The following is a 24,676-nucleotide window of genomic DNA, read 5'->3' as shown; positions in this document are numbered from 1 at the left end:
CTGGAGAGACTGATGGAAAAACATGAGCAGCAAAGGTTAGGCCTGAACTCCCTTAGTTAGGTCATTGACAAGACTGGTTATGGATACCAACTATGGAATGGAGCAATTATCAGGAACCTTCTTTACATGGATGACATCAAGCTGTATGCCAAGAGTGAATGAAACATCGATACACTGATCCAAACCACCAGGATCTACAGCAATGACACTGGAATGTCATTCGGACTGGGGAACTGTAATCAGATGGTAACAAAGAGAGGGAACGTAGTCAGAACTGAGATGACTGAAATACCAAAAGGTAACATTGCAGACATTGAGGACAGCTAAAAGTACCTAGTGATCCCACAGGTAAATAGGACCCACGAAGAGGCCACTAATTACCTGCAGAGGGTTCAGGCAAGTCCTGAGGAGTCAACTGAACAGTAAGAACAAAATCCCGGCTATCAACACCTACACCCTGCCCGTGATCAGTTACCCTGCTGGGACAATAAGCTGGCAAAAGGAGGAGATAGAAGCCACTGACATCAAGACCAGGAAGCTCCTGACCATGCATGGAGTGTTTCACCTCAAGTCCAGCACCCTGAGGCTGTATGCTAAGCGGAAGGAAGGAGGCTGGGACTGGTGAGTGTCAGTACCACGGTCCAGAATGAGACAGCGAACATCCATGAGTACATTAGGAAGATGGCCAAGACCAACTGCATGATCAGTGAATACCTCAGTCAGCAGAAACCCAAGAAAGAGGAAGAACAATCATGGAAGGATAGCCCCCTGCACAGTATGTACCACCGGCAGATAGAGGAAGTGGCAGCACAGAAACAGGGGCATACATGAAACGCCGAAACCAAGTGGCTGGCATAGTATACAGAAACATCTGTGCCGGATATGGTAAGGGTGGTGGAGAATGCCCGAGCTAAGGTCCTGTGGGACTTCCAGATACAGACGGACAAAATAGCGATGGCTAACCAACCGGAAATAGTGGTGGTAGACAAATAGAAGAAGACGGCCGTAGTGATAGATGTAGCAGTTCCGAATGACAGCAACATCAGGAAGAAGGAACATGAGAAGCTTGAGATATACCAAGGGCTCAGAGAAGAGCTCGAGAAGATGTGGAGGGTGAAGGCAACAGGTGGTCCCAGTCGTAATCGGAGCACTTGGTGCGATGACTCCCAAGCTAGGCACTCCAGCAGATCCCAGGAACACCTTCAAGCCAAATACAAAAATCACCATCAAGTCTGGGATTTACCTGTCCCCACTGCTGTTCTACATAGACCTGATTCCCCTTAGTCAGATCATAAACAAGACTGGCTACGGATACCAACTACGGAATGGAGCAAACACTAGCCACTTCCTCCACGTGGATGACCTCAAGCTGTATACCAAGAGTGACTGAGACACCGTTTCAGTGTTTCATATCATTAAGATCTACCGCAATGACACTGACATTGGAATACCATTCGAACTGGAGAAGTTTAGTTGGATGGTAACAAAGAGAGGAAAAGTAGTCAGAACTGAGGGGATTGCAGAGAGGGAAGGTTATAGAAATTCAAGTCAGCTATAAGTACCTTGTAGTCCCACAGGCAAATGGACATTATGGAGAGGCTGCTAGCCGCAACCACTAAATTCAATTCAATTGAATTCAATTCAATTCAATTTTATTTATATAGCGCCAAATCACAACAAAAGTCGCCTCAAGGCGCTTTATATTGTACAGTAGATAGCACAATAATAAATACAGAGAAAAACCCAACAATCATATGACCCCTATGAGCAAGCACTTTGGCGACAGTGGGAAGGAAAACTCTCTTTAACAGGAAGAAACCTCCGGCAGAACCAGGCTCAGGGAGGGGCGGCCATCTGCTGCGATCGGTTGGGGTGAGAGAAGGAAAACAGGATGAAAGACATGCTGTGGAAGAAAGACAGAGATTAATAACAGATATGATTCGATGCAGAGAGGTCTATTAACACATAGTGAGTGAGAAAGGTGACTGGAAAGGAAAACTCAATGCATCATGGGAATCCCCGGCAGCCACGTCTATTGCAGCATAACTAAGGGAGGATTCAGGGTCACCTGGTCCAGCCCTAACTATATGCTTTAGCAAAAGGAAAGTTTTAAGCCTAATCTTGAAAGTAGAGATAGTGTCTGTCTCCCGAATCCAAACTGGAAGCTGGTTCCACAGAAGAGGGCCCTGAAAACTGAAGGCTCTCCCTCCCATTCTACTTTTAAATACTCTAGGGACAGCAAGTAGGCCTGCAGAGCGAGAGCGAAGTGCTCTAATAGGGTGATATGGCACTACAAGGTCATTAAGATAAGATGGGGCCTGATTATTTAAGACCTTGTATGTGAGGAGCAGGATTTTGAATTCAATTCTGGATTTAACAGGAAGCCAATGAAGGAAGCCAAAACAGGAGAAATATGCTCTCTCTTTCTAGTCCCTGTCAGTACCCTTGCTGCAGCATTTGGATCAGCTGAAGGCTTTTCAGCAAGTTTTTAGGACATCCTGATAATAAAGAATTACAGTAGTCCAGCCTGGAAGTAATAAATGCATGAACTAGTTTTTCAGCGTCACTCTGAGACAGGATATTTCTAATTTTAGAGATGTTGCGCAAATGGAAGAAAGCAGTCTTACATAGTTGTTTAATATGTGCATTGAAGGACATGTCCTGGTCAAAAATGACTCCAAGGTTCCTCACAGCATTACTGGAGGCCAAGGTAATGCCATCCAGAGTAAGAATCTGCTTAGATACCATATTTCTAAGATTTTCAGGGCCAAGTACAATAACCTCAGTTTTATCTGAATTAAGAAGCAGAAAGTTAGCGGCCATCCAGGTCTTTATGTCTTTAACCTCCTAGGACCTGCCGTCCACATATGTGGACATCACATTTCGGGTTATTTAGACCAAAATACTCAATTTTACTCTACATGGGCCTGATATCCACTTAGGAGGACATTATACTGCTACTGTTCTATTAAAATTTTAAACGAATATCCTCATATGTGGCTCTTATTTTTCTTAAAAACAAAAATAAGGTAAAAAAAATAATCTGGTAATTCTTTGTTTTTACATTCATCGGGCCCCAATATGCCCAAATATCAAAGTGAAATTAAAAATGTATGTCGTGGAAGAGTTCGGGTCTTAGGAGGTTAAGACATTCCTGCAGTATAACTAATTGGTGTGTGTTACCTGGCTTCATGGATAGATAGAGCTGCGTGTCATCTGCATAGCAGTGAAAATTTATGCTATGTCTTCTAATGATGCTGCCTAGGGGAAGCATGTATAATGTAAATAGAATTGGTCCTAGCACTGAACCCTGTGGAACACCATAATTGACCTTAGTGTGTGAAGAGGACTCTCCATTTACTTGAACAAATTGGAGTCTATTAGATAGATATGATACAAACCACTGCAGCACAGTACCTGTAATACCTACAGCATGTTCTAATCGCTCTAATAGGATATGATCAACAGTATCAAACGCAGCACTAAGGTCTAGCAGGACAAGCACAGAGATGAGTCCACTGTCAGAGGCCATAAGAAGATCATTTGTAACCTTCACTAAAGCTGTTTCTGTGCTGTGATGAGCTCTGAAACCTGACTGAAACTCTTCAGATAAGCCATTCCTCTGCAGATGATCTGTTAGCTGTTTGACAACTACTCTTTCAAGGATTTTTGATATGAAAGGAAGGTTGGAGATTGGCCTATAATTAGCTAAGACAGCTGGGTCTAGAGATGGCTTTTTAAGTAAAGGTTTAACTACAGCCACCTTGAAGGCCTGTGGTACATAGCTGATTATTAGAGATAGGTTGATCATATTTAAGATTGAAGAATTAATTAATGGCAGGGCTTCTTTGAGCAGTTTTGTAGGAATGGGGTCTAAAAGATACGTTGATGGTTTGGAGGAATTAATTATTGAAGTTAACTCAGAAAGATCAATTGGAGAAAAGAGTCTAACTTAACATCAATGGTACTAAAAGTAGCTGTAGATAAGATTACATCTGTGGGATGATTATTGGTAATTTTTTCTCTAATGATAAAAATTTTATTTGTGAAGAAGTTCATGAAGTCATTACTAGTTAACGTTAAAGGGATTGTTGACTCAGTAGAGCTCTGACTTTTTGTCAGCCTGGCTACAGTGCTGAAGAGAAACCTGGGGTTGTTCTTATTTTCTTCAATCAGTGACGAATAGTAAGATGTTCTGGCTTTGGAGGGCTTTCTTATAAAGCAGCAAACTATTTCTCCAGGCTAAATGATGATCCTCTAAATTTGTGACACGCCATTTCCTCTCCAGCTTACGAGTTATCTGCTTTAGGCTACGTGTTTGAGAATTATACCACGGAGTCAGGTACTTCTGATTTGAGGCCTTAGTTTTCACAGGAGCTACAGTATCCAGAGTCGTACGTAGTGAGGAGGTGAAATTATTAACAAGATAATCGACCTCTGTCGGAGTAGCGTTCAGATAGCTGCTCTGCTCTATGTTGGTACAGGGCATTGAAGATGATAACAGTGGGTGGATTATATTCTTAAACTTAGTTACAGCACTTTCAGAAAGACATCTACTTTGATAAAGTCTACTCTCCATTGCTGTGTAATCAATTATTGTAATGGTAAATGGACTGATTCTTATATAGCGCTTTTCTACTCTCCCGGAGTACTCAAAGCGCTGCATACAACATGCCTCATTCACCCATTCACACCCACTCATGCAAGCACTTCTAAACGCAAGTGCAAACTATAACTACATTCACACACATTCACACTCCGATGAATGCATCGGAGGGCAATTTGGGGTTAGTATCTTGCCCAAGGACACTTGACATGCAGACTGGGGAAGCCTAGGATCGAACCACCAACCTTCCGATCAGTAACTGATCTGCTCTACCACCTGAGCCACAGCCACCCCATTGTAAATGTGAATGTTATCAGGAAATGATCAGACAGCAGAGGGTTTTCAGGAAACACTATTAAATGTTCAGTTTCTATGCCATATGTTAAAACAAGATCTAGAGTGTGATTAAAGTGGTGGGTGGGTTCTCTTACATTGTGAGAGAAGCCAATTGAGTCTAATAACAGATTAAATGCGATGTTGAGGCTGTCATTTTTAGCATCTACATGGATGTTAAAATCACCCACAATAATTAATTTATCTGAGCTGAGCACTAAATCAGATAAAAAGTCTGAGAAATCAGAGAGAAACTCTGTGTAAGGCCCAGGTGGACGATAGATAATAACAAGTAAGACTGGTTTCTGAGTTTTACAGCTGGGTTGGACAAGGCTAAGCATCAGGCTTTCAAATGAATTAAAAGTCTGTCTTGGTCTTTCGTTAATTAATAGGCTGGTGTGAAAAATTGCTGCCACACCGCCCCCTCTGCCTGTGCTTCGAGATTTCTGGTAGTTAGAATGACTCGGGGGTGTTGATTCATTTAAACTAACATACTCATCCTACTGCAACCAGGTTTCTGTAAGGCAGAGTAAATCGATTTGTTGATCAATTATTGTCATGTACTAACAGAGACTTGGAGGAGAGAGACCTAATATTTAATAATCCACATTTCACTGTTTTACTCTTTGGTTCAGATGTGGATACTGTATTGTTCTTTCTTTGTGATTTTTTTTATGTTTAAGTTGTTTATTGCTGGTTTTTAGTTTGTTTTTTGTCTTTTTGGGAGCTGACACGGTCTCAATGGAGATGGGTTTTTGGGGGGGTAGCAGGAGGAGAGAAGCTGCAGAGAGGCGTGTAAGACTGCAACTCTGCTTCCTGGTCCCAACTCTGGATAGTCATAGATGGACTGAAAGACAGCACAGAGGCAGTAATAGTGGCAGCACAGGAACAGCTTCTAAGCACAAGATACATAGATGTTGCTACACCAGACCCCAGATACCAGTAGGGTTCAAGATGCTAGCAGAGAGGGCATACATGGACTGCCATAACCAATTAGGTGGCATAGTATACAGGAATATCTGTGCCAGTTATGCCCTAGAAGTCCCAAGGTAAAATGAGAGACGCCCCCTAGGGTGGTCGAGAATGACTGAGCTAAGATCCTGTCGGACTTCTTGATATAGATGGACAAACTGGTGATAGCAAACCAACTGGACATAGTAGTGGTGGATAAGAAGAAGAAGTAGGCTGTAACGATAGATTTAGCTAAGGAACACAAGAAGCTTAAAAACGCCAAGGGCTAAAAGAGAAGTTAAGAGATGTGTAGGGTGAAGGCAACAGCGGGCCCAGTGGTAATTTGAGCACTTGGGACAGGGACCCCTTAAACTGGGCGAGTAGCTCAGAGATCTCTGTCCAACATTGAAGGAACAGCGAAGATACTGCACAGCGCTCTCTAGCTCTCAGGTCTGTAGTAGAGGCAAGATTCACAGGGCAAGTGGGGAATGAAATAAATTTACTTGTACCTCCAGACGATTTAATTTTGGTGTACCAAACACACAGAGGTGTATAAAATCAAGCATCTAGGCATGCAGAGTGCTTTTACAAACATTTGTGAAAGAATGTTTCACTCTCAGGAACTCGGTGAATTTCAGTGTGGTACTGTGATAGTATGCCACCTGTGTAACAAGTCCAGTTGTGAAATTTCCTTGCTATTAAATATTACACAGTCAACTGTTAGTCCTATAAAGTGGCTGCGATTGGGTACAACAGCAACTCAACCGTGAAGTGGTAGACCGAGTAAAATCAGAGACCGAGGTCATCGGTTGCTGAGGCACATGCACATAGGTTGACAACATTCTGCATAGTCATTCACTGCAGACCTCCAAACTTCATATGAACTTTAGCTCAAGAACAGTGCATAGAGATCTTCATGAAATGGTTTTCTATGGCTTAGCAGCTTAACATCACCAAGCACAGCACAAAGCATAGGATGCAGCAGTGTGAAGCATAGCCAAATAACAAAGAAATAAGAAAGGGGGCAAATACTATTTCTTGGCACTGCATGTCTGGGGACACGAGCTTGAAGTAAACCTTTGTCCTACTTGTCCACAGTGGAGTGTATTGTTATAACACTCCAGTAAAAATCTATTTTGTCAGCAAGTGTCACAGCTTCCATGCTTGATGCTTTCACTGTGTGTTTTGTACAAACTTATAGTGCCCATTCTGATGTGTTTTTTCTTTTCTTTTGCTTTAGGTGCAGTAGTACGATGAAGGGTGGAGGAAGGGGCAAGGAGCCACCTGTTGCAGGGGAGGTCACTGGCAAACGCCCCAAGCGCAAATGCCTACAGTGGCACCCACTTCTCTCCAAAAAGGCTCTTGATTTCTCTGAGGAGGAAGAGGAAGAAGATGAAGAGGAGCTGGTGAAGGTTAGTGGGTTTCCACTGTTCCTGTAATACCTTCTGCCTAACTTAATAACTAATATTTCAGATTATGACAAATAAATCAGACAGAAATTATGGTACAACATTGCATCAAAGAAATTTATTAAATTTTTATTAGCAGGCAGGGCTGTGCAACCAGACACGACATTCGCAGTGTGAAGTCACAACAGAGGAAGTGGAGGAGGACACAAATGAACAGCGGGCACGCCGGCCAATGAATGCCTTTCTGCTCTTTTGCAAACGCCACCGCTCCCTGGTGCGGCAGGAACACCCTCGCTTGGACAATCGCGGGGCCACCAAAATCCTGGCTGACTGGTGGGGTGTCCTGGAACCCAAAGAGAAACAGAAATACACTGACATGGCCAAGGAGGTGAGGCTACTTTATGACTCTTTGAAGTTCATGATATTTCCATGTTTTGTTCAGCAAGGTCACCTATACAAAGTGGTGCCACTTCTGAATGAATTCTAAAGCTTAAATGCAATTTCCTGTGATTTAAAAGTACAATATTGCAAACTAATTTCTGAATTTTAGGATTCATTCCTGTGGTACTCTATCCTAGGCCAGTAGTACTTAAAGAAGTGCTTGTAAAAAATAAAGGTGTTTTTCCCATCCTTTTTGCTTGTCAGTTTATAATGTGAAATAGAAATACTTTGTTAAAGTATAAAAATGAAATGATCAATTAAATAAAAATTAAATTGCTTATAGGGTTTGCTTATAACCAAATTCATTCTGTATGTTCTTCCAGTACAAGGATGCCTTTATGAAGGCAAACCCAGGCTACAAGTGGTGTCCCACCACCAGCAAACCAGTTAAGAGCACTTCCTGTCAGCCAGTCAGCAATCCCCGCAAAAAAGTTTGGTCCTTTCCTTCCAACTCATCCAAGGACTCCACTGCCAAAAAAGTGCCCAAAACGGAAAGTATGCCACAGTTGAACTTTGCCATGGCAGGTGTGTATTATTAAACATTATTTATTATAGTGTAACATAATAAAATGTTGGCTTGTTTTGTAAATTAATGCTATTCCTCACTAGATCCTACAAAGATGGGGGGCCTGAGCATGTTGCTGCTAGCTGGGGAACATGCCCTCACAAACAGAGAGGTAGGTCACTCGATAAGCCACATATACTGTTAGGTCCATAACTTGTTGGACAGTGACATACTTTTTGCAATTTTGCTTCTGTCCACCACCACAGTGGATTTTAAATCAAACAATCAATATAAGTGCAGACCTTTCAATTCAAGAAATTGTGCGAGTGTTTTGCCTTAACTCTTCAGAAAACAGCCGGTTTATACATTTCGGACACTTGAAATTACTTGGGTAAACTAGCATAATTTTAAATATCAGGATTGTTTTTAATCCTTTGTAGTCAATGAAGCCCGCAATCCATGGATATCACCAAATGCTGTACTTCAACCCTTGAGATGCCCTTCCAGGCCTTTACTACAGTCGCCTACATTTCCTGCTTGCTTATGGTTCTTTCTGCCTTCAGCAAGTGAAAAGCATGCTCTAATCTAACTACTTGACTGACTTGGAGATTGAAAAATATCCCATTTTGTTTCCTTAAGAAACCCTTGGGTTACTTTTGTAGTATGCTTTGGGTCATTATTCATTTGCCTTGTAAAGCACTGTCCGATCCATTTTTGGAAGACAGCAGAGAGTTGCTCTTAGGAATTCATCCTGCTTCTTCTTTCAGCAATCACATAATCAAGAAGTACTAGATGAGTGACGTGGTTTTACAGCAGGGGTGGGGAGCTCCAGGCCTCAAGGACCGGTGTCCTGTAGGTTTTAGATATCACCCTGGATCAACATGCCTGAATCAAACGATTAGTTCATTACCAGGCCTCTGGAGAACTTCAAGACATGTTGAGGAGGTAATTTAGCCATTTAAATCAACTGTGTTGGATCAAGGACACGTCTAAAACGTGCAGGACACTGGCCCTTATGGCCAGGAGTCCCCCCACCCATGTTTTACAGCCATACATGCTAGAGCAGGACGATATGGCCAAAAATATTTATCACGATAAATATTTTAAAATTTGCGATAAAGATATAACTGACGATATAATTGATGCGAGAGAAAAATACTCCAACTCAACTAACTCCACAACTTTACTAGTGCAAAAAAACCCCCATCCATTTATTTTCACTTAAACAAGCAGCTGTTTTTTATGTGCATTAAGGCTATATAAAAATTTAACAGTGCAAATGCAAATTCCTTGTTGAAAGTTTAACCAAAAGGCATTTCCAGTAGAAATGGGCTGACATATCCTGAGCATAACCATGTATAATATCCACTGAAGTTAAAAAGAGGTGCTTTGCAACATTAAACTGCAGGGTGCCAAATAAAAAAGTCAAATATGTATTTTTTGGACCATAAGGTGCACGGGATTATAAGGCACATTAAGTGAAACAAAGCAGTCAGATAAATCAAACTTTATTCAACTCATTCTTCTTGCTTCCTCCACTTCTGTACCATTGATTCATTAATGCTGTATTCTATCACAGCTGCTCTATTCCCATGTTGTTGCAGTATATTAATGACTAACCTCGTATTGTGGATGGATTATCTCAGTTGTTCTTCTGACTGAAGTTTGGTTTGTTTACAGCACCCTGCCATGCGATTGCATTTGTCTCTAACCATCAGAAACCTTCACGTTAACTTTTATTGAGTGGAAAAGTGTTAGCATTCATCCTCTAGCTTCACTGTTTATGTTATGCTAACATAGCTATGTCGCTAGCAATCACGTAGCACATCATTATACCACCTAGCCCAACTTCAGTAACCCTACAAACGTCACTGGTGTTTAGTTTCCTGTCTGCATTTATGTTAGAAGTGATAGCAGAGCTGTACGTTTGAATTTTTTCAGAAATCTCTCAGTCAGAACATGCTATATCATGCTTAGGTAACTAGCGAAACTAGCGAGCTAACTTCCGCTAACTTCCTGCTAACTTCTAACTCTGTTAGATCAGCAGTGCTGATCGTTTTATTATAGATGAAAGAATTTAGACAGTTTTTAACTCTCAGTGATGCTGCAGTGTTCGTTTGACTTTGGGATCTGAAGGGACGGAGTTTAGGACCCAGACTACTCCTAGATTTATGAGCACCTTAGTCCGATAAATACGGCAATAACGACGGCCCGCTTGCATGTTCTACAAAAAAAATGTGCTTTGTTGTGTATCTGACGGACAAACACCAAACCAGTTCCACATCACTGAAGTTGCACCATTTTTACAAACCAATTCTGGTTCTTCCGTTTCACTCAACAATCCGCTTTCCCCCTTCTCATTCTCCGTTGCCGCCATGCTTTTTCGGCCATGTGCGTATGAAAACAAAGGCACTGCGCATGCGCGTTTTACCCATATTCTATCGCGATATTTCATTTTCTTATCGTTGCCTAACATTGTACCGGTATTACCGTGAACGGTAAAATATGGCCCAGCCCTAATACATGCACGTACCATAACTATTGCCACCACCATATTTGACAGATGATTTGGTATGTTGTGGTTTGGATCATGAGCTGGTTCTCTTTCTCTGTAGTTTTATCTGCCTGTCATTCCAGTAAAAGTTGACTTGATTTCATCTGTCCAGAGTTGATCTTATTTCATTCATCAGAAGTGTGCACGCTCTTTCAACTGTTTTCTGGCAAAGCCCAATCTGGCTTTCCTGTTCTTGGCAATAACCAGTGGTTTGCCCCACTGTATTTATATTCATCACGGCGTCTCTTGGTTGTAGATTTTGACAATGATCACTCATTAAATGTTCTTGATTTGGCTAGATGTTATGAAGCTTTTTTTTTTAAACCAAGTAAAGAATTCTGCAATCATCTGCTTTGTTTTCCGTAGTCTTTCAGACCTTGTTGTGTTGCTGACAGTGCATTCATTCTTTTTAAGTATGTACCAGATTGTTGATTTTGGATACTCCTTATGTTTTCTTGCTCTCTCTTTTTCATTGTCTATTTTGCTTTTTCAAGCTAATGATGGCCTCTTTCACTTGCACTGACATATATTTGTGGTTCGTATTTAAAAATAGGGTAAAAAGCTCTAGAATATAAATTTAGCAGCTTAAATCAACTTCAAATACTGTATCTGCTTCATTTGTCATAAAATAACAAGGGAACAGCCCTCACTTGGCTATGAAACTGCTTGCCAGACAGTTGTCCAATTATTTTCAAGCTTCTGAGAATGTGGGACTATTAAACAATGACTAGAATTCCTAAACGGTTAATGCAAACTTTTGTAAAAGTTTAAAACTGAATTAGAACTGGAAATCTGCACTTCATCACATTTTCATTGTTTGGTTTAAAATTCACTGTGTGGTATACAGCAAAACAACAAATAATGTCTTTCTCCAACAAATTATGGCCTTAATGCTGTGCTCCATTTACCAAAAGTCAAATGTCATAGCTGGCAGTGATGTCACTTCCCAGTGTAATGTGTTCCATTAGGAAAAGCAATAAAAGAGGATATCTTTGCTTCAAGCAAGGTAGAGACATTCATTTGTCATTAGCAATAAAGCCCAAAGCCAGCCCAAAAACACTGCTTCAGCATGTTCATGGATAGGGTTGTCACAAATACACAACAGTAGTCATACAGATTTAAAAACGTTTCACAGTTTTACGACTGATAATGTGCACTACTTCCATCTTGGATTGTGAAGTGAGTGATGATGGGGGCTTTTCTTCCTTTCTTCCTTTTCTTTAAGTCAAATCTTAATTGAGGGGGCATTGCACTCAGATTTGGAAGCTGAGATTTCTGACTTCCCACTTGAAATGTGAAGCAGTATAATTTTAGGTGCACTGTGGTAATACACAAGTTCTCCAGTAGATGGCCTCTATTATTTTTTTATTACCCCAAAGCCATAAAAGGCTGATGAGGTGTTGTTGTCACCCAGCATTGACACCTGGGATGTCAATACAACAAGTCGAGTTCGAGGAATGGTATGATTTTCAAATTGATACCTTAGGGACATGTATATCCGATTGAAAATCATACCATTCCTTGTTGTATTGACAACCTAGGTGTCCATGCTGTGTTTGTGTGTGTGCGTGTGTGTGTTGTGTGTGTGTGTGTGTGTGTGTGTGTGTGTGTGTGTGTTTGTATATATTTGAAAGCACCTAACCTACTTTACCTGACCCAGTCAGTGAAGGAAACCATTTACTGAATTAATTTAAATATCTAGTTAATATTATTTGCTTTGCTGATTTATATTATTAATAGAAAAGGAAGTCAACAAATAATAATGTACATACTAATATATAGATTAAGTTGCATAGCAGTATATACACTAGTCAAAAATAAAACTTACTTTACCAACTCGGGTACTGGCACATTAGTGTTGCTCACATATGATTACGTCATTAATTAGTTTTATATTTTTCTGATTAAAACTACCACTGTCTTTGGTTTGAGTTTTCAAAAAGTCATTTAATGCTGATGTGTTATTTAGTTTTATGTGTTTTTTTACCCTCTTTATTTGGTGCACAGATGTTTTCTGGGACAATACCAAACAGAGTGCCTGATATTTCTGAAAACAGGGTCCAGTCAGCCCTTTCACCAGTGGCTGAGGTAGGCTGAAATTTTAGTTCATGAAAGAGGTACCGATCATCATAACTAAGTCATTAGATGTGGGAGGAGTTACTCCAAAACACAAGAAAGTGGTCTGCATGGCCTAGAACTCAAAACCAGCCAGCAATACCACTGATTAATCACACCACTGACAACTTTAGGTCATCATTTTTCCAGAGGTTACGATAATGTGAAAAAAATGAAAACATGTAGCACTTTTATTTTGCAGTGCTTCTTCTGTCATGGCAGGAGTCCTGACAGTGTTGGCACATGTCAATTCATCAAACGCATTTGGCTTTTTGAGAAATTGCCCCCAGTATTTAAATAATTAATTACTTGTGATTAACTCAAAAAACAAATGTATGTTTTTTTTATTGCCCTAGACTCAAAGTCTGGACTCAGATTACATGCTTTGGTCTCATATTTATGCTTGAAAACCCTTCAGTGTAGCTGAATTAACCTCCAAAGACCCGAACTCTTTCATGGCATGCCTTTTTAATTTCTCTTTCCTATTTGGGCTTTATACTGTTGATAGAACACTATAAAGTCACAATTGAATAATGATGTGCAAAACTCTTTATTTGGTGTCTGAACACAGCAGAATTTTTCCTGAGTATAAAAACAAAATGAGAAACAACAATTGTGCCCCTTTGAGCAATATGGCTCATTTGAAAGCCATTTGAAAGAGCAAAATGTAGACAACCCAAAATGTGATGTCCCCATATGTGGGCGCCAGGCCCTAGGAGGTTAAAACAATTCTGCAAAGAAGAGTAAACCAAACTGGTGATAACAGGGATTCTCACCAGCGATGCTAGTTATTGCGAATGCTCTAGGTTTACTGTCAACACAGTTGTATTTGTTATTCGTAGTTGTTGTTGCTGAATAATAATGGTATCAGCAGAAAGCTGAGCTGTGTGATCACACTTGTTACTGTGTGTTCACAGTCATCGCTGTCTGCAGCACCTGAAGGAAAGTTATGCAGACAGTCTGCACTCTTCCAGCTTGCCGAGGTAAGAATTTTCATAGTATAATTGAGCAACCAAACTAAACTTCATTTAAAAACTGAAATACAGATGCAGCCAATTTCAATTGCTGTTCCCAGCTGACTGACAGAAAACTCCCAGTCAGTTCCTATTCAGTTATCAATTGCTAGGAATCTCTCTTTCTCCTGTGGTGTTTCTGCTTCTCAATACGAATACCTCTTTTATTCATTTGCTGTGTTACAAAGAGGTGGCAGTTTCTTCACAAAAACTTTGACTTGTAAAGCTTTAAACTGATATCTTTCATGCTAAAATATTCCGACCCGTTGAAATATAAAGACTTATTCAAAGTTAAATTTTACTAATATAAAATAGATGACTAGAATTTTTTAAGACATTAAGACTTAGAGTGAAAGTTGCACTGCAATACAACAAAACCATTCCCAGTAAATATCCATCCATCAATTTCAATCTAATCAATAATCTCAGTTACATAGTTGCACGTTACTCTCGTTTTATCCAACAAGCCATCAGGCAACTTCTTAAAGTAAAACTTTCCACCCAAAAGTCCATCCTTGTCCATGCTCGCGTCTGTTAGCAAGTAGCATGGTATCACCACTACTACTTTTTCTTCTTCTTCTTCTAATCATTTCCGGCAGGCCAAACACCAGCATAGCACAATGCTGCCCCCTCCCTCAGAGCTGCTCACGAGTTTAAAGGTGTTAGATTACAGGAAATTGCAGAAAAAAACTGCATTAGTTGCATTAAATTCTTTTTAAAAAAAACTAAACGTTTCACATTAATCTCATAGATTAAGGCGGTAATTTTGACAGCACTAATTTGAATGCTAATGAAATCAATTAAAGACATATTTGGAACCCCTTAGACTGCTGTCTCATTAATCTGTTGTACGATATCACATACCGTTTTATGATTTTTTAAAAATATTACAAGGATCAGGAAAAGATGTGTGCATTGAGAACTAGGAATTATAAGTATGGTCAAAACAGAGACAGATACACATGCCAGCAAAACGATGCTAAGGGCGCGTTTACATCGAACGCGATAGATGCAACCAGAGCTTCAGGTTTACATGTAAAGTCAATGGAGGAGTGCGATGAAGCGCGACTGGGGGTCCCGCGAAACTTCAGAAGCAGATTTGCGTCGCAAAAACGCTTTTCTGCCTGATTCGCGCAACCAAGTAGAGCGACTGACACGTTTGAAGCGCGAAGTAAAATACACGCTGCAGTTTGTGTGGTGCATTTTGTGCATTCGCGCTTATCACGTCTACCGCTCGAGTTGGAAAAATCTGAACTCCAGCGTCAAGTCGCGCCGCGACAACCAATCAGGAGCCTGGTGACGTCCTGCTCTGACCTAGGTCAAAAGGGCAGGTCCAGCCAAAGCCATTCATTCTAGCAATCAGTAGTTTTCTGATGAGGCAGCAGGCTTTCCAGGACAGAAACAATGTTCTTATTTTTCTCCTCCTTCTCCCTGAGGCTCTTCCACTTTAAGCTGGGTCCTTTTTATTCCTGTCTCTCTGTAAATAGTTATATTTTATATATTTATGTTTAATGTTTTTCTGTTTGAGCATCTTAATATTATTTCAAATAAATTTTTGTAATGACTAATGTGTAAGTCTGATTATGATTATGATTGTGTCAGGATACATGACCTGCCATTATCCAATGACACATCTGCTTTCTGGTATCTTTTGCTCGTTTCTCCTCCTCTTCTTTTCTCTTTTTTCTAAACTGAGGACCTGATGACTTCCATTGGTTTTAATTTTGCACTCCAGTATAAACACCCATCCCCCGACCCGAGGATCACCACAACTTAACCTAATAGACCTACACGTTAGTTCACAGATTCACTTTGTCTAGGGTTTATTTCTGGGATTTCGCACAACCCAGGATTCAAATCATGAATACATAATGGGCTTGGATTTACAACATTATGAATGAAATGTGCTCTATTTGGAAGCATCCGGACCCCCTCCCCTTTCGACAGGTTGTGTGTGAGACTTTAAATCATGAAAATGTAAATTATAAATTTTAAATTGTTATCGATCCCTTTATCCCTAGTCCTAAAGTGTATATTTATTTTTTTATGATTATATTTATTGTTTGTTTACTTGCACTGCTCTATATACTGGACTGTATATAGCGGAGATGACAATAAAGTTTACTTTAACTTCAGCACAGCAGCGAGCAGGCGCACCGAGGGCTCTCGCGCTCACTTTTCGCTTATAGAATTTTGAAAAAACATTGGTGCAAATTATAAGTCTGTATCATAATGTCTGATGTTTTCGTGTTTGTTGGTTTGTTTTTATTTTGTTTTATTTTGCGAGTTGGTTATTAGATGCTGCTCCAGCCAGCCAGAGAATCCCCCGCTGTCAAAAAATGGCAAATTTCACTTCCACAAAGTTTACAAATCCACAAGATCAACTATACAAAGGCAAAAATTTCATTATGAACTCTATTTAAAAACTCTAGTCCTATGTAACAGAATTAGATACAGTATATAAATCAACTAATCAAATATGATGTGATTAAGCTACAGTGACTTAGTTCTAGCTATGGTATACACTTTAATGACTCAACAATTATATAGTGTTTGAAGTATATTTTAATGCATAATATTTGCACTTTCACTTTTGTTAAAGTTTATTTTTACAGAACATACATATGCTGTTATATTGATACTTTAATACATGATTTAGGATATGTACTTCTTCTACAACTGTAAAAAGTTGATAATCAGCATTTATCAGTGCATTTGTTCACTGTTTATTGAAACAGTTAAGTTAGTAAACATTTTACTAATATCTACAGAAGTACTTACCAGAAACAGCTCTTGAATAGTTTTTGCTAGTCTCTTTACGAACACTATTAGGATTTTTATATAAAGAAATATGCAAACTTAGCAAACTAAAATGAAAATAATTTAAAGAAAATTGTACAAATATCAGTGACAACAGACAACAGCAAAAACCTGAATAATAGCAAAAATCTGAACCATTTGATTAAAAATGACAAATGAGACAGCCTGTCACATATTCCTCTCCTTTCCACTATACAGACTCAGGCTTACTCAGAGAACTTGTGATATTATCTAGATCAGCGGTCCCCAACCCCCGGGCCTCGGACCGGTACCGGTCCGTGAGTCGTTTGGTACCGGGCCGCGAGAGTTGAGGCTCAGGTGTGAAATGTATGGTTTTCAGGGGTTTTTTTTATCAGTTTTCAGCGTTATTTTGTTATCGTTTTTAACGTTAACTCTGTTTTCCTGGGTCTTTTCACGTGTGTTATGAATAAATCTTCTTTTTTTTCGGTACCGGTACTAGTTTTATTTTGTTGTATTTATCCGCGACACCTTAAAGGCCGGTCCGTGCAAATATTGTCAGGCATAAACCGGTCCGTGAGGCAAAAAAGGTTGGGGACCGCTGATCTAGATGAACTATTACAGTCTGAACCCACAGTGAGTTGACTTCACAACTGTGCTTCACTGAGTGGCTATTTGGCAGCCACATAAGAACATTTTATATTTACTGACATTTTATAAAATGAAGTTTATTCAGCTGACTAAGAAACACATTTTACTTTTTCTTGGAAATGATGTGTGCTCTTTGTGATGATTTTTTTTTTTATCATAAAAGGTATGCGCCTGAGGTCTAGAGCTTTCAGAACTTGTCTTTGATTGATTTCTTTAGCACTTTAGCAATCCAGTGACAGTTGTTAGTATTTCCACTGCTACACAACAAACAATAAATGGTGATAATTCATTTGTCAAAACTTATTTCCCGAATTATAAATGCATAATGGTTCAAAAGAATGCCTTTGTTGCTGCCAACTCGATTTAATGCAGTAACCTGAACTGTCCATCAAAGTGATCAATCACATTAGGAGCCTCGCTTTTTTTGCGCTTTGCCTCCAAGCAGTCAAAAGTCTGTTGATTTGAGCAAGCAGTATTTCTCTCCCAGCTCAAAGAGCAAACCACGAGAGCGTGAAACTGTAGCAGCACATGCACATGGCTGTTGAGTTCTACCTGCACAGGTTGTTGAATTTATGCATGTTTGGCAATGAATACCTCGTCCATGAAATGGACACAGAAGACAACAAGGCATCCGTACTGTTACCATCAGCATTTTAATGCAGATGTCTAGAGATCTTAGTTTTCTTAACAAAAAGAGGCGACTTTCCCCTTTTTGTATAGGTTGTCTGTGTTCAGGGACCAGTCTAAGTTGTTATCTAGGTATAAACCTAATATTTTGTTACTACCTCTACATCCACCCCATAAACATGCTGGGGAGAGGGCCTGAATCTTGGTAAATCTACTATTATTTCCATTTCCTTTGTCTTAGAGATGTTCGGTATGGGGTAGTTTTTGTAACTGAATGCTGAATTAAGAAGAAAAATTATTTGAGGGTTTTTATTTTGAAATCAAAAATCAGACTGATATGATACTGACTGAATACCACTATGAGGATGTATACTGTTAAAGTGATATTATTATGTAGAAGCTCCATTTCCTTTTAGTAACATTCAAAACTGACCTGACTTGATGGCAGAAATCCTCAAGATGTTTCGCAATGCACTATATCTGAACAACCACTAAAAGAAGAAGAGCAAAATAGTTTGGGAAATACAAAGAAGAAGACTGTTTTTCTAACATCTAATAATTAGTTATTTACAGTTAAACTTAGATTTGAGTTTTTTATATGGAAACATTTACAGTTCAATAATATTTTTAATCTTTTATGTTAAGGAACATTAATGTGCAATAACTGCAGACTGTCACTGTCTGCCTTTTGGCTCAACTTGAACAACTTTCAGTTTATATTTGCTACAAACATAAAAACAAAACTACACCGACAAACATTTATCTTCTTTTAGCCTTTCTCCTATTACTATAATGATTATGGCATATATACATATACCTCTTTATCCCGTCTCACCTCCTTAATGGGAGCGTCAATCATTGCCATACATACAGCATTAATGGGCGCGTCAATCATTTCCATACATATGGCATTAATTAATTAATTAATTAATTAAATTAATTAATATCTATCTATCTGTTTTTTTTATATGATGCTTTTCTAGTTTACTTGAAAGCACTTTATACAACATGTCACATTCAGACAGACACAATTTTTTCTTTGCCTAAGTGCTTTCTGTCTAGCATTCAAACACATTCACCCTGGGGCAGCCAGGGATTGAACCACCAACCTTCCAACCAGCTGTATTGTAAATGCTAGTTCTTTTGATTTTCATATTCATCATCCATCTGCAAATGCAATGTTATGTCCTCAGTTTGCATTTGTTACATGTGTTCCTTTAAATGTGCTTTGCCAGTACATAACATAATGGTCACCAAAATTTGTATCCGCAACAGAATTTGATCCAGTCACCATTAAATACGAAATGAAGAACTTGCAAAAGCACCACTGGCCTGTATACACAAATAATTGTTTTAAAGACAGGTTGGGCATTATGATTCCATGACAATTATAGAAGACCTTAATACATTTAAAATGCATGATAGCATGCAGTAAAAAAAAATGACTACATCACTGATGGGGAATTTTGTTACTGTCATAAACCAGGCAAAGACACGGTACTGTCATTTTAAGGGTCGATGTAGTCTGTCATTTAAAGATATTAAATGTTAGACTACATCGATAGGCATGAGGAAATGATAATATTTGGGAGGGAAAAACTGCTATTGGTGGTATTTGAGTGAACTGTTGCCAGTCTTTGTCTTTGATTTAAGCTTTTCTGTTCCAAATAGATGTGTTTAGCATCTGAAGCTGGAAAAATGGACACAGTTGCATCTCAGCCAGAGGACAGCTCCTCCACAGACCCTCTTCAACAAACTGCTATCAAGCCAGAGGTCAAGGAGGAGAGAGCAGACACTGACCTCTCCTCTGCCTCTTCTCACAAAGCAGCGCTCTTACCTTCGCTCTACTCTCTCACGTCTACCTCCACTAATGCCATTCTCCCACAGTTCAGCAGCCAAAATGCACTTGTCAAAAAAAAGGGTAAGAAAAGAGACTTGGCCAAGTCAAATGATAATGATGAGAGCCGGTGTTCATCAAAGAAAGTTATAAAGAAGGCTAACCCTTCAGAAAGCCTGGACAGTGTATTCAGTACAATCGAGTCAGTGGCTAAAGGGGCCTGTTTGGACACCGAGGAAAAGTCCAAGAAGAAAGATGACAATTGTCTTAGTGGTGGGTTGCCCAAAAAGAAGAGTAAGCCGAAAATCAAGAGCTTTGTCAAAGAGGAAGAGGAGATGGATGACAGCAGTGGGCAGAGTGGACAGCACAGCTCCCCTGAGGTGGAAATGAAAGAAAAGTTGTCTGATATTAGCTCCAGGACAGAAGCAGCAAACATGGAAAGCACTGATTCCCAAGGACAGACAATAGAACCCCATAAGTCCTCTTGCAATCATTCACTTGTTAATCTTGAAGAGCACGACAAAGGAAAGGAAAGGTCAAGCGATGCAACTTGTGAGTCTAACACTGAAAATCGTGGATCCAGGAAATCAGAGCGAACCTGTAAAGGCGCCTTATATAAAACTCTGGTCTCTGAGGGAATGCTGACTTCACTGAGAGCCAATATTGACCGAGGTATCTATTTTGATTCAAGAACAATGTGACTGATATGTGTAAGTGTCACAATTTAATTCGTGTTATGCAAATATCTGCAGGTAAAAGAGGTATTTTCCGTACGTCTGATCATGATGCTAACTGGAGTGATGACAGCTGGACAGTTTCACAGATAGGACCTAATTATCCCAGGAAGTTCAAGAAGTCCAAGTCCAAAGATGAGTCTTCTCAGGGGTGAGTTGTCTTTTCTTACAGTCATTCTGAGGAATAGGAGCAAGCAACTACAAATATATCTATATATAATTATATTTTCAAGTTACTACTTGAAAATATAATTATATATAGATATATTTGTAATATTGGTCCCAGGTAAAAAGAGAGGTCAGTTGAGTCCAAGTTTGAAATAATTATTCATGGGTATCATGAAGAGTCTTAAGAAGAAAGTGTGTTTTTACATTTTGCATATTTCTGTTGCAATGACTTTCTATTACTATTTCATTGTCCAGCTATGTCATATTTTCTTTTCATTTTTACTGACAATAAGTACTACTTTGAGGAGCTGTTTATCTTGAATGTGTAAGCTGGTATGTTACCTACAGTCTGATAAAGTATTATTTTCTGATTTCTTAGTTTGTTTTTGTTTTTTGCACTTGCATTACATGCATTAAAAATGCACTTTTTACCCCTCAGCTTGAAAGGCTGATTGGGGTATTGTTGTTACCCCGCCGGATGGGCAGGTGGGCGATGTGGACACCAAAGTTTGTGAATGCAATAACTCCAGAACAAAGCCAGCCAAACCCATTTGTTCTCTGACTGGATTGTTAAATTTGTGATTGACATGACATAACCAATGACCTGAAAGGAAGAAAAATCGGGTCAAAATTCATACTTCCAAGTTGAAACTCGCACACAAGCGAGGGAACTCGAGAGCAGAGTTTTACACACACATAGTTTTTTTGCTTTGTATCTGTAAACAGACCTTAACAAAAAAAAAAAATTGCAACTTGTGTTTTCACAAACACAAATCTTTTTTTTTTTTTTTTTTTTTTTTTTTTTTTTACATGCATACAAATTCTCATCTATGAATGCACAAACATAAAATTTTCAGATATTACACAGTCTGATTTATGGGTACGAAATATTTATGACCACAATCTGAGTCCATGGAATTCCCAACATAGCTGTTGTTCTGGGGTTTTTAGACACATCTCTTTACTGGTTTTCTTTCCAGAGTCATTGAACTCTTTCACTTCCTACCTCTGCCAGGCTTGTTCTGTACTGTGTGGCTCTCTTTGAAATTCTTTGATATTTTTTACTCCGTTTCTTAACACTGTGATAACTTTGGATATCCATGTCTTGCTCTTGTGAGCAGCTGACCTATTTTTTTGTTCATGGCATGATGCTTTCTGAACAGACAACTTGAACCCTTGATTAAGTTTTAATCGTGTGTGTTAATTAGTGGTGCAACGGATCAAAAATCTCACTGTTCCGATCGGATCACGGTTTTAAGTCACGGATCGTATCAATTTTCGGATCAGCAAAAAAAGAAAACAAGACAAAATTTTAACATTTACTTATTAATTTATTTAAGTATTTTTTGCCTATTAAAAACATTCAACTCAAGACTCATTATTATTGTATATATACAGTGGCTTGCAAAAGTATTCGGTCCCCTTGAACTTTCCCACATTTTGTCACATTACAGCCACAAACATGAATCAATTTTATTGGAATTCCACATGAAAGACCAATACAAAGTGGTGTACACGTGAGAAGTGGAACGAAAATCATACATGATTCCAAACATTTTTTACAAATAAATAACTGAAAAGTGGGGTGTGCGTAATTATTCAGCCCCCTGAGTCAATACTTTGTAGAACCACCTTTTGCTGCAATTGCAGCTGCCAGTCTTTTAGGGTATGTCTCTACCAGCTTTGCACATCTACAGACTGAAATCCTTGCCCATTCTTCTTTGCAAAACAGCTCCACAACTGCCCTGTGACTGCCTCAGAGGTTGTCTAAGAGAATATTGGGAGCAACAACACCATGAAGTCCAAAGAACACACCAGACAGGTCAGGGATAAAGTTATTGAGAAATTTAAAGTAGGCTTAGGCTACAAAAAGATTTTCCAAGCCTTGAACATCCCACGGAGCACTGTTCAAGCCATCATTCAGAAATGGAAGGAGTATGGCACAACTGTAAACCTACCAAGACAAGGCCGTCCACCTAAACTCACAGGCCGAGCAAGGAGAGCGCTGATCAGAAATGCAGCCAAGAGGCCCATGGTGACTCTGGACGAGCTGCAGAGATCTACAGCTCAGGTGGGGAATCTGTCCATAGGACAACTATTAGTCGTGCACTGCACAAAGTTGGCCTTTATGGAAGAGTGGCAAGAAGAAAGCCATTGTTAACAGAAAACCATAAGAAGTCCCGTTTGCAGTTTGCCACAAGCCATGTGGGGGACAGAGCAAACATGTGGAAGAAGGTGCTCTGGTCAGATGAGACCAAAATGGAACTTTTTGGCCAAAATGCAAAACGCTATGTGTGGCGGAAAACTAACACTGCACATCACTCTGAACACACCATCCCCACTGTCAAATATGGTGGTGGCAGCATCATGCTCTGGGGGTGCTTCTCTTCAGCAGGGACAGGGAAGCTGGTCAGAGTTGATGGGAAGATGGATGGAGCCAAATACAGGGCAATCTTGAAAGACAACCTCTTGGAGTCTGCAAAAGACTTGAGACTGGGGCAGAGGTTCACCTTCCAGCAGGACAACGACCCTAAACATAAAGCCAGGGCAACAATGGAATGGTTTAAAACAAAACATATCCATGTGTTAGAATGGCCCAGTCAAAGTCCAGATCTAAATCCAATCGAGAATGTGTGGCAAGATCTGAAAACTGCTGTTCACAAACGCTGCCCATCTAATCTGACTGAGCTGGAGCTGTTTTACAAAGAAGAATGGGCAAGGATTTCAGTCTGTAGATGTGCAAAGCTGGTAGAGACATACCCTAAAAGACTGGCAGCTGTAATTGCAGCAAAAGGTGGTTCTACAAAGTATTGACTCAGGGGGCTGAATAATTATGCACACCCCACTTTTCAGTTATTTATTTGTAAAAAATGTTTGGAATCATGTATGATTTTCGTTCCACTTCTCACGTGTACACCACTTTGTATTGGTCTTTCACGTGGAATTCCAATAAAATTGATTCATGTTTGTGGCTGTAATGTGACAAAATGTGGAAAAGTTCAAGGGGGCCGAATACTTTTGCAAGCCACTGTATATAATAGTTAAGTATGTCGAGGGCCATAAAGAACCACAAAAATGGAAACCACACTCAGCAGTTCATTGCACCTAAATTTTGTTGTGCAAGTAGTTTTAATGCTCATTCTTTCCCTGTGTCCAGTTTATTGTTCTGTGCTGGTGTATGAAGAATTTATAAGATCACTGACATTTGGCTTTTTTTTTTTTTAAGCTTGTTAAGCTACCGTTTGTAAATCTCTGAAATTTACTTGTCAGCCTAGGTAAACTGGAGGAGGAGTTTGAGAAGAAGTTTAACAGCCTGCCACAGTATAGCCCGATGACATTTGATAAAAAGGGCACTGCTGTTGCAAAAAAAAAGAAGTCTGACAGCACCACCATCCAAAGAGATGAGTCTAAGACCGGAAAAGGTAGGAACAAAGTTTGAGGTCCAGTCTACACTAGAATAAATGCTGTGATATACATATGAGTGACAAATTAAAGAAACACTCAAACCCTCGGCCCCTGAAGATTTGGTGGATTTTGTTTGGGGGGGGGGGGGGGTTTGTGTTCCCTTTGACTGAAGATTGAATGGTTACTGGATGTGGTTCTTGAGGATCACGATACCCCAGTGCATAGGGCATAACAGTTCACAACAGTTCACTGGGTGATTAGATGAGGATTATTTGAATCGTATTCTATGGCCTTCACAGTCATTGGACCGTACCCTAACTGAAGATTTGGCCCAGTTGTTAGACAGCAATTTCCACTGCTGGCATCAAAACATCTAACTATAAATATATTTTCGATCAATGTTTTAGACATCTATGGATGTTGAAGGCACTAAAGCTTGATGTTGATTTTTTTTTATTAATTTGTCACCCAACGCTACACCCTCACTTTTCATCCATAATCCACTCTATACCTGTTTATACAGTCCTGTCCAGGTACTAAGGACCAGTT

General features: G+C 39.6%; 1 protein-coding gene across 7 annotated transcripts in view; it reads left to right on the top strand.

Annotated features, from left to right (window-relative positions):
• The window catches only part of LOC116311311 (HMG box transcription factor BBX), a 38,764-nt gene that overhangs the window by 5,313 nt on the left and 8,775 nt on the right, over nt 1-24,676 (top strand). For 4 of the 7 annotated variants that reach the window (XM_039618817.1, XM_039618819.1, XM_039618818.1 and 1 more), the window contains exons 3-11: nt 7,131-7,302; nt 7,436-7,687; nt 8,064-8,265; nt 8,350-8,417; nt 12,807-12,887; nt 13,832-13,897; nt 19,655-20,492; nt 20,573-20,705; nt 23,993-24,144. In XM_039618817.1, coding sequence (XP_039474751.1) covers nt 7,131-7,302; nt 7,436-7,687; nt 8,064-8,265; nt 8,350-8,417; nt 12,807-12,887; nt 13,832-13,897; nt 19,655-20,492; nt 20,573-20,705; nt 23,993-24,144 — 1,964 coding nt within the window. The remainder of the gene's footprint in view (nt 1-7,130; nt 7,303-7,435; nt 7,688-8,063; nt 8,266-8,349; nt 8,418-12,806; nt 12,888-13,831; nt 13,898-19,654; nt 20,493-20,572; nt 20,706-23,992; nt 24,145-24,676) is intronic. The other 3 variants (XM_031728389.2, XM_031728390.2, XM_031728391.2) reach the window with 3 other exon arrangements.

Source organism: Oreochromis aureus, linkage group 10 (genome assembly GCF_013358895.1).
Source record: "Oreochromis aureus strain Israel breed Guangdong linkage group 10, ZZ_aureus, whole genome shotgun sequence".
NCBI classification, from domain to species: Eukaryota; Metazoa; Chordata; class Actinopteri; order Cichliformes; family Cichlidae; genus Oreochromis; species Oreochromis aureus.
The sequence above is the reverse complement of the archived record's forward strand: the minus strand, read 5'-3'. Positions and strand labels throughout refer to the sequence as shown.